Here is a 25884-nt window from a genome sequence, read left to right on the forward strand (position 1 = left end):
ATGTCCAGTGGTACAAGAGCAAAAATAAATACCAACATGTCAACATAATCATAATCCAAACTCAAAATGAATAAAACTAGTTGAAAATATGAAAAAAAAGAATTACATAGAGAGTAGATGCTTTTCACAAATTATCAAAAATTAAGTGAAGAATCCAGAAATCCCTTAGAAATGATTTCTCCTAACCGACCCCACGTTTGGTCCCTATTGGGCCCCGCCCCTCTCGTCCAAGGAGTGGATTGATTATCTATTTGTTGAAAAACGATTCGCTTTCACAAGCATTTTAAAGAGAAAATTAAATCCACAGTCCTCAAAATCAACTTTTCAGACTGAATTTGGCAAATATCCACCTAGTCGTTAATGGTTATTAGAAATAGTTTGTCGAAAAAGTTGACAAACGGATGGGAAAACGTGCTCACGATAGACGCCGCTGTATGCCATAAGCTTGCGCTTGGCTCTCCATACCATGTGAGCTTAAAATCGATGTCCTCCCGGTGTAATGTTTCAGACTAACTTGAGTAGAGGTCACTAAGACATTGCCGGGCAATAGAAGTAGCCGAATAATGCTTTAGTGCTCCACCTCGAAGTCCTCAGGGATTAAATTAACAGCGTCCACTACGCAACAAATAATTGTTACAAAATGGCACGCAATATCTGTACAAAAGTACAAAAAAAGAAAGTTGTGATAATTCTTATATATCAGCACGCTATTTCGATTTTTTCCCGATCTCTGTTGCTTCCAATCAATTTAAGAAAGAGTCTTTGCTTATGGTCAGATTTTCATCAATACATAATTGAATCAAAGTGCACTTAACGCTGTCAGGGTTTTATACTTTTTAATGCTAAATAACATTTAAGAGATAAACTCAGAAAACAAGAGTCACAATGGACCTGAATCGCATACCTGTTCCACAGCTTTCAAAGAAATTGTCAGTTTATTACATTTAGGGATATTTAAAAGCACGTTTCCCAAGAATGCTTCTACACAAACACCATGGCACTAGGCTTATGGGTTATTAGAAGAAGTTGTTTAAAATTTTAACGCATTTGGCATTGTGATCTTTTAACTGTTAAAGCTCATAGTTCAAACTATGTTATCGTGAACATGTCGGTAACAAAGAAAAGGTGACACTGGACACGCGTTGTCCCCAACTATAATCTCAACGGCCGCTCGGGCAGAAGAGCTAATGAAGGTTACAATAAACACTGCTGCCATTTTGATGCCCGATAAATCACATTGTTAGGTCAGGATATTCTGTCCTTGGTAGAATTTGTGCCCGAAACTACACTTTAGAAAAGATACATTACGTTCATCTTTTGTTTTGTTTTTTTTGTGTTTTTTTCAAACATCAAAGATGGATTCCAACATTCTTGATATGGTAAATCGGCATCATAGAGCATTTGTCAACCTCATCACCAAGAAGTCTAACAGAATGCACGTTCTTGTCGGATTTGTCTGTGACGTTACCGGTTATATTACGTTCTAATAACGGTGACGTCGACAATATCGACAACATCGGTATATCGAGCTGCGTGGAAAAGGAACTAGATTCTGTTTTCATTGACAAACGTTGAACGAGGAAGCCATATAACATGAACCATTGCCGTATTGTGGTATAAAACATGCTAATGGCATGTGACGGCTGCATGTGTGACGTAATGTGACAGACATGGCACCATGAATAACGTCATATAAAATTACGTATTGTTACAAAAGGTGTGATGTCATTTTGCGACAGAAATGATGACTGGTTTCAACATATAAAAGTATGTAAATCCTTGTTGCAAAATAGATGATGCCACGTGGCAACAAATGTGATGTCATGACTCGTTACCTAAATGTGGCACGTCATTAAGTGGCATTGGCTGTAAATAGGACGTAAAACAATAACCCTGCAATTGTGACAACATGCATTATGTCAGGTTGTACCATCATGCCATGGGGCAATATATATGACAACACACATGATGTGTTAAAATGGGTGTTGCTATATAACAACGTAAGATGTCATTTTGACAACATCTGTTGGTGTTATATGACAACATTTATGATTCAATGTAAAAGAGTATGTTGTCATGTAACAAATAGTATACAATATGACGTAAAACATGACGTTTCATTACAATATGTGATGTTATGTGACATATGTTAACGTTTGTGATGTTATGTATGACAGGGGTAGAGGCTTATGTTTCTAAATTTCAGAAGCATTTATGTGCATCGTAAACTCTTGAAATTAGACTCCGAGTTTAAAGGAATTTGTTTTTTGTTGTATAATATTGACTACTGCACAGCGCAAATATAGGCGGGTGGGACAAACTTATTTCTATGTGAATAGTGTTTTGTCAATATAAACATTGGTTGTTGGACCTGAATTATGAAGTAGCAACATGAATCATTTCATTTTTAACTAAAATTATCTTTATAACTGGGCTCATGTTCATTAAGAACGCTGAAAGTTTGTACCAGAACATAGTAACGCGTTACATTAGTGTTCATATTCAACGTTGCAAACGGACCCCATAATATAGCCATGTATTTCGCTGACTCGAACTTAAGTTGAAAATTGGATAAAGGATGCCATCAAGGCCATTTTTTAAATATTTTTTTCTCAAGTCTCATATTCAAAGATGGAATTGGACCCCGGAATATCATGATAATTTTCGTAATCATTAAATTGCTAAGTACCGAGTTGACATTGGACTATGAAAAGCTAGGTTGTCGTGGGTCAGTTCTGATTTACCAAATTGTATAAGATTATATAATCAAGTAAATAGGTACCTGGTATCATAAATCTGATATCTTAAGACAATTTATATGTAATTTGATTAAAAACTGGATCAGCATTGCTCCATGATAAAATCACATTTATTTTTATGTTCGACGTTGAAAATGAATTAAGAATATATTTAACGTGAGCGCAAACAGCGACTGGCAACTGCAATTTTGAGTACTGACGAAAACATCTACATTTATATATGTAAATGGATGGTGTGTACAAGCACAGAGTCTGCTACATCATCTTATCTTCCCTTTAGATAAGAAACAGAGTAGAAAAATGATCATTGAACTTTATGTATATAAAATACATGGTCAGCGTTTTAAAATATAAACTATACTATGGCGAGGGTCAAGAAAGACAAAAAGTGGCGGGTCACTGTTGTCTTTCTGTCTCGAGCTAAAATGCAGCTTATATTTTAAGACACTGACCATGTATTCTATTTATCCTGCAACACCGATGGAGAATCAAAACATCAAAACCTCAACAGTTTTAGTTGATCAATCTTTGTTTATTTGACGTTGACGTTACACATAATTTTGCTTGATGACGCACGCCAAAATAATTGCACCGCTCAGAAATATAGTTCAAACGTTAATGGATATGACCGCGATTTTATGAATTTTCGTAAAAAAAAAAACCCTATTCATTACAAATTAGAAAATTACTTATTTCAGAACTTTTTTATAATTATATCTTTAAACGTAATTTTAAAGTAAATTCAGAAAGGAATTCGGTCGAATTACCGCATGTGTTAAAATACAGAAGTTTTCCGTCACTGCCGAATACAACAAACAGTGTAGCAGGCGTATTCCGACAATGGCTGTGCCAATTGTACAAAAGGACACAAATTGGTTCAACTGTAGTTACAACACTGATGATAAATCTCCAGGGAACACGGCGATAATCAGGCCACTTTCTGGAGCATCTGTAACCATTCAACAGTTTTGCTTCGCAGGTATGGTAATACAAGTCTAGGAATCCATGGGCGATTTTGAACGGACTAGACGTGGAAACTGGACCATCATGGAGGAAATGGCTGTCATCGAGGACGACATGTTCTCTTCTTATTGTCAACTACATAGAATTAATTACGGTTTTGATTTAACTACTTCTGGCCAAATTATTTTAGAAATTTAATGTGATCGTTTTGTGGTTGGAATTGTTATAGACTATACATCACTTTGATATTTCATTATTGAAATTACTTTTTTGTATCAATTACAATATCCCATCCAATTGTTTGCACACAAAGATAAAGGTTTCTAAATTTCCTGAGGATTAATACTTATCAACAAAATCATTTGCGCCGATCGGACAATAGCTTAGACAACCCTGAATTTTCCAACATAATCCATGTATTTTAAATAGTCCTTGAAATGTACATAACTTTCAATCTGTCATGAAAACTGAAGCCAGATCATGAAAAATGTGCTGATAATGATTTTTATATTACTGAGAGAGTTCCTTAGATTCTAACCCCTTTCGGGATACCCTCTTCCCATTCCCACTTTCTAGCTGCAAGCTCCTGGTTGCTGCCGTCAGCTTACACGCGTGATACAAACAATGTAGGCTTACATATTGTCACGTCAATCGTCCGCGTCTGGAATATACAGGATAATAGTGATTGTGTAAACACAGATAATAGGATAACTATGACATGCGCGCTCTATAAGCAGGTAGCAATCTGATTACTTGTTATCAGCTGATGGACAATACTCCTGTATGTAAATGTTATCTGCAGGGGAGAACAGTCAGTGACAGAACAGATAACAACACCCTTCCCTAGGCCATATTTTAACAAAACGAATATTATATAGCAATGAAGAGGTACATTTTTTGACAGGTAAGTTAATTTCATTTTCAAATTCGTCTTCGGATTTAGGTGCGAGTTATTGTTTTAGAAAGCAGATATACTGTATTTTGTCAAATTGAAATCAATGAAGGATTACTGGTCAAATTTGTGTTTATATAAGAAATCTGTACATTGGTTTGGTTACTCAACCCACAAGCACGTCATACTTGAATGAATAAGCAACGCATTAGTTATAATTTACAGTAATTCAGCGCGTGAGTAACAAAAGAATATATCGGAAATTGAACGAAAAAAAAAAAAAATAAGCAAAAAAGAAAATTTACAGGAAAAAGGTTTTGATGTCTGTTAATTTACTAAAGCATTAGTTAGCACTGAGAACAGACTGGATCTAAACTTTACACCGAAACGAAATCCATAAAATATTCGTGTATTGTTGTGACGTCACAACAACACTAACAACAACAAAGCGAAATACTATCATATTAAGAATCAAACTTAGAAAATTTATGAGACTTGAGCAAAAATTTGAAGAGAAGAGAGATTTACATACACACTCTTGGACGGAGGATAAGACCACAAACCTCCGAAAGATTTAGCCCATTCCGTAGTATATAAATAAGACAATGTTCATCCGTGTTAATAAATTGCTTTTTGAATTTAGAATATTAACACTGATTAGAGCTTTTCCTCCTCTCGTCTTTGTTCCCCGATCTTCAATACTATCTTTATATTCCCTTTCGTGACCCGGAAGTACTTAAGATTCAACGTTTTCCTGGTTTCTGATCCAACAATATGAAACATCAAGTATCTAGTAGTTAATCTATTAGTATCCCTAATTGAAAAAGGAACTCGATTCTTTGAGATTTTTTTTTCAGCTTGTTTACCTACAACTATAAGTCATTGTACGAAGTATACCTCCAGAATGAACAGGTGGCTGGTAAAATTGGGAGTAATCTTCATAGTGTTGGTGTCTCTTCACGCTGAGAAAAAACTAACCATTCCTGGTCTAGACTACACAGTCTGTGATGTCACCGCCAACGAAAGTAAGTTCGATCTCGAACATAGACGGGTAATTGATTCTATTTCTCGTACATTATCTTTATCATTCCTAACCACAGTGTCTGAGATATCACCCTCAATAACAGTAAATATCACCGATAGTATTGTATCGTCCTCCTATAGAGGACAGGCTAACCATACATTGAGTAAAGCAGGATTATAATGAAGTACGGCATGCACTGAATATAGCATGCATGTAATTAAGGACAACATATACTCGGCGAGTAGTGCTCTGCATCATTACTGTTATATTCTGAGTATGGCAGGACATCAGGTTTCATAGTAAGTATATAGAAAGGTGAGTATATCAGATTAGTTAGCAAACACACAGAAAAGTGTGTATACAAGGTTTGTTAGTAAACACACGGAAAAGTGTGTTTACCAGGTTTGTCAGTAAACACACTGAAAAGTGTGTATACCAGGTTTGTCAGTTAACACACAGAAAAATGAGTATACCAGGTTTGTTAGTTAACACACAGAAACGTGAGTATACCAGGTTTGTCAGTAAACACAGAAAAGTGAGTATACCAGGTTTGTTAGTTAACACACAGAAACGTGAGTATACCAGGTTTGTCAGTTAACACACAGAAAAATGAGTATACCAGGTTTGTCAGTTAACACACAGAAACGTGAGTATACCAGGTTTGTCAGTAAACACAGAAAAATGAGTATACCAGGTTTGTTAGTAAACACACAGAAAAATGAGTATACCAGGTTTGTCAGTAAACACACAGAAAAATGAGTATACCAGGTTTGTCAGTAAACACACAGAAAAATGAGTATCCAGGTTATCAAAACTGTAGTGAAATGATTTCATTGAAAACGAAAGGAATCATTGTTATTTAGCATCATTAATACTTTTTTGTTGCAGCACTTTCTCCTCTGCCGGACCTGGCCGTGGACTTCTCAACAGTTCTAGAGTGGAAGATCGTGAATGAGAACCTCACAGTCAGTGTTCACGAATTCAAGTCTAAAATAGAGATGAAAAGTTCGCTTTTAGTAACAGAAGAAGGAATCACCACTCGGGTGATTTACGACAATTTTATGGAACAGTATGCTATTATCAAGCAAGGTAAAGTTAACTGGCAATAAGATATTATTCAGGGATCTGGGCTGTTCGGTAATCCAGATGGTAAACCGACAATGTTCCCTTATAATGGCTCCTAATTTACACATGGTCGCTCTGAATCACAATCTTTACACGACTTTGTTACATCTAGCAATGGCAGACCATGTCACACATTAAGACATTGATAGAGGCACAACATGTTACATATAACATCTGTAATGACATATCATATATGAAAACCCTGATAAGGACACATGATATTACATATAAAACCCTGATAATGACACATGATATGACATGAAAATCCTTAAAATGACACATGATATTATATATGAAAACCCTGATAATGACACATGATATTATATATGAAAACCCTAATAATGACACATGATATTATATATGAAAACCCTGACAATGACACATGATATTACATCAATTAGCTTGGTATACCCTTGTTAATAACATGTTACTTAGTGTAACCCTGATAATAACACGTGTAACATTGTTTTACCGTGATAATGTCACATATAGCGTCGTATATCTTTGTTAAGGACACATTTTACCTAGGAGCACTATGACGTTAATTTTGTTGCAGATTTAAGTGGTGCCTACTCATGTGTTACTCATCAACGAAACAGTGAGTTGACCCTCATTGACGATAAGATCTGGTATGTCACCACCTCACAACTCTTCAAAACTATAGAGACTTCACACGTGGTAAGGGAAAAATCAGTTTGGTTTTTAAATCTTTAGTTTGAACATTTCGTTCTCTTCCTTTGTTGATTAAAGTATTTCATCCATTAATCTGAGGCATCGTTTGGTGAAGATGACGTTATAGAAAACAATTGGTTGGACGACCGGTGTTTACGAATTTTGTCTGGAACTCAAAGCTATTTTTCAGCTGAAATAAGATAAAGCGCATCCGAAAAAAATACATACACAACATGCTTCAATTTGTTAAATTTACAATTTGTTCCTGTTGAATTCTACTCTGGATAACTGAAACTTTTTTTCATAACTATTCTTAAACTGTTTAAATGTAGATCCTCCGATAGATTCTTTAATATAGGAGGGTGTAGAATTTGAAGAACAAATGTTTTGCTCGTATAAAAATATGATATAGAATACTAGAGACTTATCATGGGATTCAAGCCAGTTTAATGAAAGGGAAAGAATTTTCAAAATGACTGATAGTATAAAAAAAGTACCACAGAGAGAATAACAACACAGCTGACTTAAGACTAGCACAACATAAAGGGCAGTAGGATCGGGACAAATTGTTGTAAACAACATGTTTATAGGCTATACTGGTCATATTTCCTAACTTTTAGTTGTCATTTTTATTCTGTGGTAGCATTTTATGTTGTTCAAAGGCCATAAAATCCGACAAAATACTTTGACGTTAACCAAATTAAACCTTAATCAGCGTTTTCTCAAAATGCGGCTATATATCAAATAACACATTGCAAGAGCACAGACAGGAAAGCAGATTAAATTATGACAGAAACGCTGTCGATGGCAGTTCTACAAGCCATTCTATGGCGGAACTTGACAAAAATTGCGATAACACAAAAAGTCAAGGCATTCAATGAAATAGATTGACAATACATGCTCAATCGACTGACAAAACAAGCACACTAGATTGACAAAACAAGCTCATTAGATTAACAAAACAAGCTCACTAGATTTGCAATACAAGCTCAATTTATTTACAATACAAGCTCAATAGATTGACAACACAGGCTCAATAGATTGACAATGTAAACTCAATAGATTGACAATGCAAGCTCACTAGATTGGCAATGCAAGCTCGATAGTTTGACAATGTAAACTCAATAGATTTACAATGCAATCTCAATAGATTGACAACATAAGCTCAATAGATTGACAACACAATCTTAATAGATTGACAGCATAAGCTCAATAGATTGACAACACAGGCTCAATAGATTGATAACACAAGCGCAATAGATTGACAATGTAAACTCAATAGATTGACAATGCAAGCTCAATAGATGACAACATAAGCTCAATAGATTGACAATACATGCTCAATAGGTTGACAACATAAGCTCAATAGATTGACAACACAGGCTCAATAGATTGATAATACAAGCTCATTAGATTGACAATGTAAACTCAATAGAGTGACAATGCATGCTTAATTGATTGACAACATAAGCTCAATAGATTGACATTACAGGCTCAATAGAATAATAACACAAGCGCAATAGATTGACAATGTAAACTCAATAGATTGACAATGCAAGTTCAATAGATGACAACATAAGCTCAATAGATTGACAACACAGGCTCAATAGATTGATAATACAAGCTCATTAGATTGACAATGTAAACTCAATAGATTGACAATGCAAGCTCAATAGATGACAACATAAGCTCAATAGATTGACAACACAGGCTCAATAGATTGATAATACAAGCTCAATAGTTTGACAAGTAAACTCAATATATTGACAATGCAAGCTCAATAGATGGACAACATAAGATCAATAGATTGACAACACAGGCTCAATAGATTGACAATACAAGCTCATTAGATTGACAATGTAAACTCAATAGATTGACAATGCAAGCTCAATAGATGACAACATAAGTTCAATAGATTGACAACACAGGCTCAATAGATTGACAATACAAGCTCAATAGATGGACAACATAAGCTCAATAGATTGACAACACAGGCTCAATAGATTGATAATACAAGCTCAATAGTTTGACAATGTAAACTCAATAGATTGACAATGCAAGCTGAATAGATTGACAACATAAGCTCAATAGATTGACAATACAAGCACAATAGATTGACAACACATGCTCAATAGACTGGCAATGCCAGTTCAGTAAACTACATAATAATAAAAACATCAAATAATTCAAATTAAAAAGCTTTCTTTTAAAATAATCCAAAAGCGGAAATAAAATTAAAACAGATTGTGCAATGAGAACAAGAACATGAAAGAAAATTCTGGTCGGTAAAGTTACATTAAGTTGTCTTTCTTTAAAAATGATGGATTCCTTTTCATTTCCTGTTCCTATAAGTAACTTATTGGTTAGTACAAGTTTGACAGAAATCTGGAAAATAGTAATGAAAAATGTTATGGTTAGCTTTTCCCTAAGACATAAACAATTTCAAGTCCCTTTTGAAAATTACTTCCTGGCACGGTATCTATCAAATATCATGTTTAATTATAATATCAACAAATAACATGCACGATCGTTATGCTCCAGAATTTCCTTGTCTATTCTTGTCCATACGTTGATTAAAGAATTGCATGTAAAATCTGTTATATTATAAAAAGTGATCTTATTTTTCTCAGTTGCCATTGATGACAATTATCTCTGAATATAAATTTGTGTAGGTTATTTTGATTGATTTTCATTCCTGTGTGACAATCTTCATTGGCAACATGGATCCTGTTAGGTTGACTGATTAAAACAGGTATCTGCAAATATTTATCCTCCGGGGCCCCTTTTTATTTTGGCGGTTTACGTGTTGCATTTTGGTTGTAGCATTTTGTAGAGGATACACAAATACGAGACATCGATGTTAGTCACTACAACACCTGTATGTTCCTATATTCATACAACATGACAATAAAAGTAGACCTATTTTTTGCAGGTAAGTGGAATTTTCAGTTAGCAATCTCTTTTGTTAATTTTTGATATATCTATTTTCAGGTTTTGAAGTGTTTATGTTGCATGTTCCGTGTGATTCTTGTATTTCTTAATGTTTCGATGAATTCGTCTTTTCTTTTTCTATCCGGTGATGTTTTTTCTTACTTCAATTTCTTTTTCAAAATAAATCGGTGAATTTACTAGAAGTGTCTCTCTTAACCATTTACTGTTGTTTTTAAGTCTTGAGTCTCTGAACTCCAGTTTTTAGCTTACAAAGAGGATTGGAGAAGTTTCAGTGTTAAATTTCCCATACAAGCCACCCACAGCTGTATTTTTTGTCAAAATTCGCTAGTACTATAAATAGCAACAAACTTAGATTTTCAATTTTTAGATTATATATTTTGCATCAAATGTGTATTAGTATAAGTTGACTTGTAAGAAAAGTTATCATTTCAAAATTAAAAATGATAAAAATAACGAGAAAATGAAGTAACGAATGTTTTTAACAACCGATACAATATACTAACAGCCAACGAAGTTTAACTACAAGACTGTGTCAGTCCTGATCCCTACCCTTGGTGTTCACTGATCCATAACTATTTGCTATGGTGAAATTTTCAACACAATCAGCCGTAACCACCGCCTGTACTGAACATCTAATTTTGGTGTTAACAATGCCTTATCGTAACATTGAAATAATGGTATTTGTTCAGAGAAAGAGAACGTCTCACTGATTCTCTTATGCTACCACTGATCGCAAAGGTATTTGACGCTTACAAATCAATTTGTACATGTAGTTTTGATAAAAAGAGAACTTGGATATGTAATTTAGATTTTAATGAAACTTGGATTACTCCTTGTTGAAAGTTCAATGCCAAAGCACTTGAACAGTCCGACCTTGATGTGGAAGAACAGACCGACTTAAAGTTTTTTCCAGAAAGAATATTACCGAAAGCATTAGAAATATATACTGTTTCTTTGCAGTTTGTAAACTCATCTCAATCATTATGTGTCCATTTCATCCTTAAAACGACACAGCTGAGTTTGAAATGCTCAAAAACCGCAAATGAACTATCTTGATGTTCATTCTGCAGAATTGGTGACACCGACTAAAACAGGTTAGTCGAACGTGACTACTGGAGAGGATTAGTATTTTTTCGCATGGTCGAAGATGAAAATTCAGCTTGGGTCGCTAGCACTCCTGTCAATCATTGGTAAAAACTTAACGGATGTTGGCAAGCTTGCATGATACTAGACCATCCCCACTGATCCTGTTGATTTGGCCATAGAAGTGACGGAACTAGATCCAGACCGCATAAGCTCTCAGTATGTTGCGGTTCTTTAAATTTCTTATATGACATCGCTTCAAACCGAATTGAACGTGGCCTATAAAATCTGCAATTTATATATCCAGCACTTTTGATGTAGTCATGAGGATTCTTGAGCCTCTTGACTGGCGATCGAAAACCATCCATATCCCATGGAATGTATCCCTACCGTCTATAGTGCAGGAGTTGTGATCAATGACGTCTGCTGCGTATTGCATGAACTGCTGATCAGACCTTCCATGGATATCCCTTTTTCTCTGCTGTACAGCTCTGGTTTTAAAGATATTGACCTCTGCATAAAAAGAACAAATTCCAAGAGATTTGAGGACATCAATAAGAAAATTTGATCCGTATTGGTGGTGCAGGTGAATGCCAAGACCTATGTGTAAAGGTGCCCAATGATTCCGAGACTTGTTACCTGTTCATTGTCCAATAGCTGCTTATTTCATGACAGGCTTATATTAGTAATTTCCAGCAAGAGTGAATCAAGACTGCTTGGTTAGTATTAGGTGATATTTCTGATGGTTAGGTTCCAAGTCTTGGATCCAGTTCCATTATATCAGATCTATTTGGTTTAGCTGTTGGTTCAGATGATGACATATCTCGGACGAGCCTAAAACATTCGAAGAATCTCAGGAAATACTTTTTCAAGGTGGAGAATATTGTGTTGTACCCATATTGATTGATTAGAGGTCATCTTAAGTTCTTCTGCGTGAATATATCTCAACAAAACAAAACAAAAAAAACGATGTGTGTGATAATGTCGTTTGCCAGAAATGGTCCTGTATGGGTTTCTATAGTGTAACGATATTGACGTGTGCTGTGTTTTACCTTTTACTCAATTCTATATGGAAAAATGACACATGAAGCCCTCAAGTGTCTTGTACATGACTATTCCACCTGTCAATGATAAGTCATCACTAACGGTACGCGAGAATTGAACGGGACATACACAAGGTTAGATAAATGTGAAGAAAGGCAAATCCACTGATCTCGTAACTCCGAGAACTAACACAAATTCAAAACCCATCTAAATCTTCATTGTCTCCACGTCACCTATTTAGACTGAATATTTTATGAAAATAAGATTTTTAGTTTGTTTCTTTTCATTATCTGGTTTTATATTATGTTAACAATGAACTATAAATATACTGTGTCTTCGAATTTGGAACCTACCGTGTTTTCGCTTGTTTGAGGCTATCCTTATTTATTTCAGCCCGAGGATGGAAGTCTCCACTAGCTGCCCCAGATTCCCTGATACCAGTGAGGATAGAAATAATAGGCACACAGAATTTGGTGAAGCAGGTCCATGTCATAGGCGATTACATCGACTTCAAACCCTCTCCAGCATTTGATCAAACAATGTTACAGGTGTGTGTCTCATTACTGAGGTGATCATGTCGCCAATATTGTTGATGGGTGAGAGTTGAAGGCTTCACCTACCTTTATAACCTAATCAATAATCGGAACTTCGACTTTAGTTATGTGTTGATATTTATCCTCGATTGTAACCGGGTTACAATAGTTGATTACATTGTTGCTCAATACCAAAAACTGCGATGAAAATCCGGATTTCTGCATAAGTCATAGAGGATGTTAAAACTTAAATATATATGATACTGACAACAATATAACTATCCATAGTTATGTCATAATAACAGTAAATTATCAAACAATAGTTAAAAGTTAAGCTGCCACCTACTGTATGGGGCATACAAAAACATGACTTTCATAAGGCTATGAACGCTAAAAAAATCACATAAGAATAAAAGAAATACAAAGAAAATATTGAAATATCTAATAAATGAGGTATCAACTACGACTTCTTAAGCAATGGTAACGCATTTATATTGGGTAATTTTTGAAGATCTTATCCTCGATATATTCATGAATTCTGATGCTAGTCCAAACATGGCGGCCATCTTTTCGGTTGACACTGTATACAGTTATTATAAAAAGATTCTAAATGTGTCATCGAAACGTGAAGTTGACATTACGTGGTGAAGATAATCTTTGTGTCATATTCATGTTCGCTTTTCTTAACTTTAGAAATGACATCAGAATGACGATAAAGACGATAATTCTAACCTTAATATGATATTCCCAGGGATCGACTTCAATTATAATATCAAAACTACAGTCATATATCTAAATCACTTGATATTGTCTCCTTCCTTTCTGATTCCGTACAGAACGATACCCAAATTCCAAATATTTGTTTGAAAGAAACGTATTGACCACTTCGGAAGAGTCTTCCGTCATGCTCTGTATATATAAAACAAACACTCTTTTGTCATTTCATGAACATTTGATGTAATAGTCAAACTTAAGTAACATAAAATCAGGTCTAATTACAAACTTGTTACACGTGACAACTTTTGAAATGTAATGTACAAGATATTTCTTGACTCCATCTACAAGTCAAGGTATTCATAACATTAGATTTTGGTGGTTAAGGTCAAATGGTCATAGACGATCATTGTCCCTTTTTTCAAAATATAATCTGTTATTTTCTAATCAGGAGTACAGTGAGCATATCTATGTGAGTCCTGCTCAATTTGCTTGTATCTGTTAAGAAGATACTAGATAGTGGAATGTGAAAATATATTCTGATAATTTGAATCTTTGGTGAGCGAAGTTGAATTATATTTACGTTATTTTATTCCTTATCATGACTCTCAGTGGTATTATATAATGTCAGTACTTCATTTTCTTCCCACAGCAACCCCCTGGTGTGTACTGCCACGGATACGGGACCCCAACAGACAACAGAAAAATGTCGCCAAGTTTTTCGGCAGTTCTGGAGAAGGTCGACATGGATTTTAACACGATCACCTATGAAACTGTAAGTTCTTTTTTTATTTTATTTTTCGATAAATGAAGTGTTAAAATTCAGCTCTGATTGTTAAACACCGAAATGCATTTAATGTCATCGTATGACCACCGAATGAGTTTCTCAGGCTCCAGTAGCAATATCGTGACTTGCTATTAATGTTCATCAGTCTATTTAATTAAAAATTATCTAGATCAAAATGTACAACTACTTCTGCATTTCTGGTTAATGTTTCATGTCTGCCCTAAAGTGTTTTTCGCACTGTAATAATTTACGTATTTTGACACTAAACATCTATATTTTGATTCTAAACAGATATATTTTTATTCTTAACAGATATATTTTGATTCCAAGAGAAAGAGAATTCGTAGAGACCACAAATCAGCTGATGGTACAGATTCTGATACTTTCTCTGAATTTTATGACTTCAAAACAGGTTAGCTATATAGTAACAGAAGTTGTTAGTAAAATGATTTTAAACTTAATGCACTAATATTTTTGTGTAAATACCACACCAAATCAAGTAATTTTACTGAAGTAATTTTTCTGTTGGTAAATAGTACAAATCATAAAACAAAAAGTATCAAATATGTCGTGTATAAATCCGTATCATACTTGTGGTATCGTAATACACCCTTTCAACCCAATTCTGTCGTATATTGCATTCAGACAAAACAGATCAGCGTTGCCTTTTTCTTTGATCCCAAAAATAATGCTTAATAAATGTTTGCCAGCTTACTTATCTTCTGCGGAACGTAGATGTTTCTCCTCCAAATGAAGAACATGACTATATTCTACCAACCCGTTATCACTGGCAAAATGAAACAGAATATTTGCAAACAAATAATTTATGGACCGCGGATGAAGATGGCGACGTGGTTGTGTGGAAATTATTATTGTGATTTAAATATCACATACACACAAATTCAAGCCCACAGGACAGTAAAACGCTTAACACAATGATAATTTCACATTCGATATAATTTGTAGAGAATATCGGTTGCATTAATGAACGCAGACAAGATAATCAGTTCGAGTTATTGTATTGCTATTTTACTGTTTATCATGTGAAGTTTAATGTCAAGGTGTCATTGAAATAAAGTTCCATTTTTTAAGTCCCAGAAAGTAACATCACATATTTTACTTCTGATAATGAAAAGTTTAATATAGAGATTAATTCATTAATCACGTAATACTTTCTACGTTACATATATAATTGTCAGTACACCCATTTGACAGCTGTAATCTGGTACAGCTACAGAGAAACATCATTCACTATTTACATTTTACGTTGGATAAATGTTCCTTATACAAATATCCATGTTGTTGATATGGAGTGATGCACCAGAAAATATGCAATTTAAGTGAGAATTAACTCGTGTGACAGTCATGATGCTGAAAAAAAAAGGAAAAGAAAAAATATGGAGGAAACGTTTGGCTGTGATTTTGTACATAACAATTCGTACAAATGGTAATATGTTGCTGGTTTATTCTGTCTCCTGGTGTGAAATAATGACACTGATCGTTATAGGTGCAAATCATGAAGAGAAAGGACAGTTTAAGGATGTTATCAGAACTGAAGTAGATTCAATAAAGACTTTTTGACTAGTTACGGCATACAACTGTGGTTGTATCCATGAGTAGTTGTAGTAAAACAAACCATAAGTGATAGATTGTGTACCGGGTTTAATGGAATAGTAAAACGCCACTCGAAACACAACAAAAACTACTAAATTTCTCATCGAGATGCTGTTTTCTGTGTTAAGGTATCCTGTATACAGTGGACACTTACATTGGCGTGTGTACACCGTCCACACTGCAGAAAGGTGTCCGCTTTGTGTCGGAAGAGTCTGACAATGCTACACCGATGGGTCTCAGTATGGTCACTGCTGAAGATGTATTTCACCTTGATACAAAACTTATACAATTTGTTGGCAAGGTAATACTAAACCACTCACAATGTCTAATAATTCTCTGTTTATTTTCAGGATTGTCAGTTTTTGTAAACTTTGACTTCCATTTGCCAATTTCTCTGCTGTCGCTCCCTATAGGGAAGTTTTGTTACTAAGAATTCCGTATAAGAAGTTATGCTACTAAAAAATCCCTATAGGAAGTTTTGTAACAAAAATGTCCTTATATGGGGATTTGTTACTAAGAATTTGCTATAGGGGTTTCTTAGAAATGCTCTTGTCACTGAAAATTAATCTGATATTTTTGAATCATTGAGAACTTACCTTGGGGGAAACTAGCTAATATATATTACTTTTGAATTGTTTAGTTACTCAAGATTCCTTTCTGTGAGTTTTTATTAACAGATAATTGTTTCTTGTGAATTTTTCCATTTGTTCTCATTTTGGTCTTACTGGTTATATTGTTTTATATTTCGTGTGCGAAGGGATTTGTTAAGATACACGTAGGAAGAGTGTTAATAACGTAATGAAAATCAATACTCTTCAGAAAGATGCCAAACTGTAGCATGAAAATAGATCTACATTTCGAGATCTAGACACTGCATATTATCATAGAATGTTTCAATCAATTTTTATCGTGAAAGCAAGTGAAAACATTTATATTTCGCATTCAATTTCATGCTTACAGAGAGTTACATTTTGGTACAAAGTATGATTTGCAAGGATTTATAGGTGAAGAAAAAACTTTTAGAGGGTTACAAGAAATAAGTAAGGTCCTAATTTGTTTCATTGTGTTTTGACTAACGAATCATAACTCCTTGAAAAAGGATTTTTTTAACCATGTCGTCTCTTATTCTTAATTTGTACTAAAGGGTATTTTAACTTGTGTTTATTACAATCTTGCGGTTTGTGTTGAATAATGTTACACATCATTTACTCTGTAAGGATTTTAGCAGTTGTGGTACAGAGAAGAGTTTATACGGGCGGCGGTATCAATAACAAAATCTACAGGTTGGAAGTTTTGAGTTACGGAGAATCAAATGTGGAGATTATTACGTTACAGAGAATTACCCGTGGAATATATTGTCAAGTATGGTGTGGGCTGTATTTGGACCCAGAGACTGGCAGCAATAACACTGTAGAGTGGTATTTTACTGAGGTGAGCAATATCCTGTCATTATACTACATTATACAATTATTGACTTCGGTTCGCCTCGGTCAATATAATTTTTTCAGGTTCATATCACATCATATTTACCAGTACAGAAGTCCATAACTGTTTTATTATATGTTCAATAAGAACACAAAACGTTCGCTGGCAGCCATCGCAACGTCTGTAATCGTCTGACAGATCGCGTTCCAGTCTAACTGCGCATGCACTGCGACAAGCTGTAGGGAATTTCCATTTAGGCTTTATTTAGAAATCGATATTCACCGGAAAACCAGTCCTCATCAGTTTTTGAGAACTGATCACGTGTATAGGATCCAGCCAATGCGATTTCGAGAAAAATTCATGCATATAATAAAACACTTTATTTAATTCTTGTTATCCGCATTCATTCTTCCTCGTCCCAACTAATTGATGCTTACATGTCGCAGATGATCCTATATTCTTTGACTTAATCCCAGTTCAACTATTTTCGGGCAAGACGTCAGCAAATGACAAACCGACTCAACACAGGGTTTCAGGAGATGGAAATTGATGAAGATTTACAAGAAGCTCATTGGTATACCTGACAGTTCCGTTGTTGTTAACCTTGCTTTCAGCTGAGAAAGCGACACTACGTGCGTGTATTGACTGCGGTTTACATAACGGGTATCGTTGATAAAGCAGAATACGTTTACCCTTCCGGAATACCTGGTCTAATTCCCCTTGTACTCTTATCTGGAATCGTCGTGTAAATCTTTCTTTCTATAATGATGTAAATATATTTCCCCCTCTTTCGATATGAGTAGAATGCTCAAAATCTACTCCCATGATTGTTATTTACTTACGTGAACTGAATGACAGATCTGTTGACGACATCCTGGGGATTCATACCACAAATCTATACATCTCAGCTCGCCGTGATATATAGGGTAGTCTAAGCGTAATACAAAAATACTAAAGCAGTAAGTATACTACCGATATTGTTGAATTTTTAAGCATTGATGGAAATAATGAAGGAAAGACTGCATCACAATGAAGAGGGGTATTCCAGCGAATATCATCTGATAGATTATCTATCTAATATGTTGATGATTATTATCTCCCTCTACAATACACAGCCACCAACATTTTTCTTTTTTCATACCTTGCCGCCGTCTGTCGTTGGTCTTTTAAATGTCTTCCTCTCAAGAACAAGTGAACGGATATTATCCAAATTTGGTCATTTGATCTAAACAAATCCTGAGTAGATATCCCTCTGAGGGCTAAGAGGTAGGTGCTCAAAAGAGGAAATCAAGTTTAAACTTTAAAACATTTCTTCAGGGTGAGAAAAGCCGATTTGAATGTTGTTTTATGTATCATTTTGGCATGCCATAGAAGTATACTTTTTAAAACCATTAAGATCGGTCCATATAGGGTCCATATATCTGGCCACACGGAGGGGTCAAAGTTCGTAATCGTTTATAAAGGATATAAATCAGGTTTAAGCTTCAAAAACATCTCCAGTCTGAGAAAAAACACGACAATGATGGAGGACAGGAAGGAGTTAAATTTCCCATTTCTAAAAGCCACAGGTATTGTCTGTGAAATTTCATGGAATAGCCATCGACTTAAAGGAACAAAAATATCTACATCCATGTTTCATTGTGTTAATCATGCATTTGTTCTCCGTGGTAATGTCTTATCTGAGAGTAGGTCAGCGATACAGACGCGTTGGACCTTTTGTGTGGCTATCTTGTTGACAGATTCTATAAGAAGTGTGTAATTTAAGTTTCCTGCCACATCAGTATGAAACAGCCGTGGGATATCAACTATTTTCAAGTGATTAATTGATCTGAAGATTTGTTCCCAGAAAAGTAAAAAAAAATACAATACGTTATGATACAGAGTGGTATATTTAAAACGGCATCAATGAAATATTAGAAAATTGGTAATTAATAATAAAAAGAAATATGCATGACAACTTTTGAAGTTATTCACCATTTAAAATTATGGTATCTATTGAAGTATGAGGCTAATAATATTTGCCATCTTAATTTATATCGTTATTTCCTTTGTGCACAACCAAATTATTGAACTCATTCATGTATACTTGCTTTTTATTGAATATCCTACCTGGTTTGATATGCTTTCAGGGCGAGTGGGTGGAGGCGTCAGGTAACTCTGTGATATCAGGGGCGCTGATTCGTATGGACGTCTGGAAGGTAAGATCATATTACGTAGAATAATTTCTGTATGTAGATTATCCTCATGAATAATTGACAGTGACGTTTTAGTCTCTCAATTCCACATTCAATAAACAAGGAAACATTTCAATACTTAATACAATGGAATATAACGTACAGACGGTTATTTTCGCGGGGATAATATTTTCACTATTTCGCGGGTCATTTTGATGAAATTTGATCCATGAGATATGGCATGTACACATTTTGATACAAGTTCAGGTAGCATTTCTATACACAATTACGTGGGAGCACGACAACGTAATACTGCAGAACTGAACTGAACATTTAACGTACATAGCTCGTCAAATAGCAGTAATTTGATTTCCAGATAATGTCACAACGCGAAATATTTAACTCTTGAAAATTTCATTTTCTTGATTTGATGGGAATATCGCGGAATTTTTTCCAGCGAAAATAACTGGCAATTCATTAGTAGGAATATAAATGTGTATTTTTAATAAGATATTAATTCTTTTTTTTGAACAGGGAAGCGACAATAAACCGATTATCTACCATATACATAATATGGACAGCTCTATTCCACCACTATCAACCTTTGACCTCAGCGCGTGCTTTCCTACACAGAGGAAGACAAATTTTGTCATAAACTTTGAAAGTAATGTATAGAAGTATGATTTTCGCACTTGTATGAGGAATGTGTAGGTAAATATTTGAAATTTCATCATAACATATATGGTCATAGTCCTCTGTCATTATATTGTGGGTTTTGTGAGTTTGTAAAATCTGTTGAACTACGAAAATGGTCTTAATATTTCTTTACGAACACGTTGTATACTGTTCCGCAATGTGTAGTTTCGCATGCCATGAACTTCCGAAATGATCACAAGCGGCCATTTTGAATTTTAATTTTTTGAAGTTGACTATAATGTTTTACTGAAAATCTACAGAAAACCAGTCTTCAAACTTGCGGTTTTGTTTGTGTTATTGTTTATCGTCGAAATTGCACGCGATGGAATTTGAATTCCAGAGGTTTGCCCTAACCTAAATGCCATGTTTTCATTCATTCAAATTGGAACACAGTTCAGAATGTATAACCATGTGCTGGACATTCTTCTAGAATTAACAGATATATGGAATATAAGACATTTATTGAATTGTAGATCCAGTTCACTCCCCAAGCTAGATTTTGAATATTTTTTAATCACTTTCCTCAGTCATCTCCTAGTCTTCAGATATTAGACAGTTAGCATCACTGAGTAGATCGTTTTAAAAGAAAATCGCGAAAATTACCAGCTTAACGATACACAATTTCCCCTTTAAAGCGACTATTATTTTAGATTTCAACATCGGGAAAGTGATAATTCGGCTTATAAATAATAAAATATATCCATAATAAAGCGATACACGCGCCTATAACGTCAAATTTGATTGTTTTTTTTTTACACATATTTTCGGCGTCGGAACATTGTTTCTCTTTACTATTGTTCACAAACATGTTCGCGCTCGGTTTATTACGAAGAAAGCCGAGTGGGTCACATGGCTTGTCACGTGACGAAGTCATTTACTTCCGCCGCAAAGAAAAAATGGATTACGAGGAAAGTGTAAACAAACGCACATGCTTGTGTATGACACTTGCTTTTGCGCTTTTCTGCTAATTTTTCTTTGCAGTAAATGATTCTATAGTGTTATAATAATTTTTAACAACCAATCTTAGTTATTCGTTTTGTTTAGGCTTGTCGTGCGAGAATTATCTATATATTATCTAAATATATTTACCATATATAATTATAGATGCGATAGGCATTGTTCTTTTAACACCAGATTTTGATATCGTTATTGACGAGAGGCAGGGTAGTATACTAATTTTGTGTTTGTTTTCCAGTACAGCAAAATAAGACCTACTATGATATGAGTGAATCCTTCCTTCAGGATACTATACACGAGGAGTTGACCACAGATTCCTTCATTGATCCTGTCCGTATCACCAACATACAGGTAACAGACATATCTTACTCATAGATATCAGACACAAGCTCTATAAAACACGTAGATAAATGACATATATTATAGATATCAGACACAAGCTCTATAAAATATGTAGATAAATGACATATATTATAGATATGAGACACAAGCTCTATAAAATATGTAGATAAATGACATATATTATAGATATCAGACACAAGCTCTATAAAATATGTAGATAAGTGACATATATTATAGATATCAGACACAAGCTCTATAAAATATGTAGATAAGTGACTTATATATTATAGATATCAGACACAAGCTCTATAAACATGTAGATAAGTGACTTATATATTATAGATATCAGACACAAGCTCTATAAACCTGTAGATAAATTACTTATATATTATAGATATCAGACACAAGCTCTATAAACCTGTAGATAAATTACTTATATATTATAGATATGAGACACAAGCTCTATAAAATATGTAGATAAATGACATATATTATAGATATCAGACACAAGCTCTATAAAATATGTAGATAAGTGACATATATTATAGATATCAGACACAAGCTCTATAAAATATGTAGATAAATGACATATATTATAGATATCAGACACAAGCTCTATAAAATATGTAGATAAATGACATATATTATAGATATCAGACACAAGCTCTATAAAATATGTAGATAAGTGACATATATTATAGATATCAGACACAAGCTCTATAAAATATGTAGATAAGTGACTTATATATTATAGATATCAGACACAAGCTCTATAAACATGTAGATAAGTGACTTATATATTATAGATATCAGACACAAGCTCTATAAACCTGTAGATAAATTACTTATATATTATAGATATCAGACACAAGCTCTATAAACCTGTAGATAAATTACTTATATATTATAGATATGAGACACAAGCTCTATAAAATATGTAGATAAATGACATATATTATAGATATCAGACACAAGCTCTATAAAATATGTAGATAAGTGACATATATTATAGATATCAGACACAAGCTCTATAAAATATGTAGATAAATGACATATATTATAGATATCAGACACAAGCTCTATAAAATATGTAGATAAATGACATATATTATAGATATCAGACACAAGATCTATAAAACATGTAGACAAATGACTTATATATTATAGATATCAGACACAAGCTCTATAAACATGTAAATTACTTATATATTATAGATATCTAACACAAGCTCTATAAACACGTAGATAAGTGACTTATATATTATAGATATCAGGCACAAGCTCTATAAACATGTAAATTACTTATATATTATAGATATCAGACACAAGATCTATAAAACACGTAGATATATTACTTACATATTATAAGAATACTGTTCCGCATCATTAAAAGTAGGGTGACGTAGTAATTGACCTTTGTATTGACAGACTTTAATACTCATTATAGATATCAGACACAAGATCTATAAACATGTAGATAAATTACTTATATGTTATAGATATCAGACACAAGCTCTATAAACATGTAAATTACTTATATATTATAGATATCAGACACAAGCTCTATAAACCACGTAGATAAGTGACTTATATATTATAGATATCAGACACAAGCTCTATAAACATGTAGATATATTACTTATATATTATAGATATCAGACACAAGCTCGATAAACACGTAGATAAATGACATATATTATAGATATCAGACACAAGATCTATAAAACATGTAGACAAATTACTTATATATTATAGATATCAGACACAAGCTCTATAAACATGTAGATAAATTACTTATATATTATAGATATCAGACACAAGCTCTATAAACATGTAGATAAATTACTTATATATTATAGATATCAGACACAAGCTCTATAAACATGTAGATAAGTGACTTATATATTATAGATATCAGACACAAGCTCTATAAACCTGTAGATAAATTACTTATATATTATAGATATCAGACACAAGCTCTATAAAACATGTAGATAAGTGACTTATATATTATAGATATCAGACACAAGCTATATAAACCACGTAGATAAGTGACTTATATATTATAGATATCAGACACAAGCTCTATAAACCTGTAGATAAATTACTTATATATTATAGATATGAGACACAAGCTCTATAAACCTGTAGATAAATTACTTATATATTATAGATATCAGACACAAGCTCTATAAACCTGTAGATAAATTACTTATATATTATAGATATCAGACACAAGCTCTATAAACATGTAGATAAATTACTTATATATTATAGATATCAGACACAAGCTCTATAAACCTGTAGATAAATTACTTATATATTATAGATATCAGACACAAGCTCTATAAAACATGTAGATAAATTACTTATATGTTATAGATATCAGACACAAGCTCTATAAACATGTAGATAAGTGACATATATTATAGATATCAGACACAAGCTCTATAAACCACGTAGATAAGTGACATATATTATAGATATCAGACACAAGCTCTATAAACATGTAGATAAGTGACTTATATATTATAGATATCAGACACAAACTCTATAAAATATGTAGATAAGTGACATATATTATAGATATCAGACACAAGCTCTATAAACATTTAGATAAATTACTTATATATTATAGATATCAGACACAAGCTCTATAAACATGTAGATAAATTACTTATATATTATAGATATCAGACACAAGCTCTATAAACATGTAGATAAGTGACTTATATATTATAGATATCAGACACAAGCTCTATAAACATGTAGATAAATTACTTATATATTATAGATATCAGACACAAGATCTATAAACATGTAGAAAAATTACTTATATATTATAGATATCAGACACAAGCTATATAAACATGTAGATAAGTGACTTATATATTATAGATATCAGACACAAGCTCTATAAACACGTAGATAAATTACTTATATATTATAGATATCAGACACAAGGTCTATAAACACGTAGATATATTACTTATATATTATAGATATCAGACACAAGCTCTATAAACATGTAGATAAGTGACTTATATTTGTTAACCAAATATGTAATACAACATCTATATGAATATGATTTCACAATGTACAACATATATATTTCAGATGGAGCCAGTTAGTGACAAAGAATTCCTGTTTGTGGGAACCTTATTAGATCAAGCGCCCATTATCAACCCGTACATAATACCTCCTGTTTACAACCGTATCACGCTGGAAGCATCCCTAGACTTTCTACATGGAATGGTTGATGGTACCTGGGAAAAAAATGTCACTGGAAAAACAGGACAGGTAACACTAAATTAGATCGTTTGTTAATATCTTTTCGATTGGATTCTTGAGGTTTTGAATCATTTTTCGTTTACTTTAAAGTTATGAAACAAATTTCTCCTTTGCATTGGCACTCAACAGTAACTCCTGTTTTTAAGTTTAAACACAGTTGACGAGAGAGACAAAATTACAGTTAATAACAATTGTACAGCTATTTTTAGCGGCCCCAGATTTTATCAATAATTTTCAACAACATTTATTCAGATTCCACTACACAGCGGAAAGCGCCCAATAGCATTTTAAAAATCGGACTGTTATAAATAGAAATTACACAGACACCTCTTTATGTGTGTATATACATATGGGTTGTCAGATTTTTCACATGCAATGGTATGAAATATGCATTTTTCATGTGTATTTTAAACATTGCTCACCATGTAAGTACACTGCTGAAGGTACAATGTTGTAAGTCACTATACATATATATACAGTAAAGTAATGCACGTGTAGATTCTGACAACACGTTAGTACACAGTTCTGGTTCAGTGAAGGGCCCTTGTTATATACATGCAACATTTTGAATTCACAAGCGTGTTTCAAAAGCTGGATTTTATCTTGATATTTGAAATGACTTCCAGCTGTCATTTTGTACATTGCATTTTAAATATGTTGCAGTGAAATTGTATTTCTGTGAATAAGTCCAGTTTTCATTTTTAAACGGGTTCAAGTATGTCCAGTGTCAAAACTATAGACACAACTTAGAGAGAAGACAATAGACGAAAGTCACGCATCACCTATATAAAGTCTGATCGTGGATACAATGATCGATAATGGATCGATAAATTTTGA

The 25884-nt window shown here is 33.6% G+C and overlaps 1 protein-coding gene across 1 annotated transcript in view; it reads left to right on the forward strand.

Annotated features, from left to right (window-relative positions):
• Window positions 1-3599: 3599 nt before the first annotated feature.
• The window catches only part of LOC132544891 (uncharacterized), a 28709-nt gene continuing 6424 nt past the window's right edge, over window positions 3600-25884 (forward strand). Inside the window, exons 1-14 of the mRNA XM_060208542.1 lie at window positions 3600-3738; window positions 5472-5639; window positions 6527-6727; window positions 7320-7441; window positions 10259-10367; window positions 12908-13062; window positions 14414-14536; window positions 14861-14960; window positions 16291-16463; window positions 17498-17593; window positions 19717-19785; window positions 20296-20425; window positions 21653-21765; window positions 24874-25056. Coding sequence (XP_060064525.1) covers window positions 3600-3738; window positions 5472-5639; window positions 6527-6727; window positions 7320-7441; window positions 10259-10367; window positions 12908-13062; window positions 14414-14536; window positions 14861-14960; window positions 16291-16463; window positions 17498-17593; window positions 19717-19785; window positions 20296-20425; window positions 21653-21765; window positions 24874-25056 — 1881 coding nt within the window. The remainder of the gene's footprint in view (window positions 3739-5471; window positions 5640-6526; window positions 6728-7319; window positions 7442-10258; window positions 10368-12907; window positions 13063-14413; window positions 14537-14860; window positions 14961-16290; window positions 16464-17497; window positions 17594-19716; window positions 19786-20295; window positions 20426-21652; window positions 21766-24873; window positions 25057-25884) is intronic.

The sequence above is a fragment of the Ylistrum balloti genome, unplaced genomic scaffold (assembly GCF_031769215.1).
Source record: "Ylistrum balloti isolate Yb309-2 unplaced genomic scaffold, AGI_CSIRO_Ybal_v1 Utg369812, whole genome shotgun sequence".
Classification (NCBI taxonomy): domain Eukaryota; kingdom Metazoa; phylum Mollusca; class Bivalvia; order Pectinida; family Pectinidae; genus Ylistrum; species Ylistrum balloti.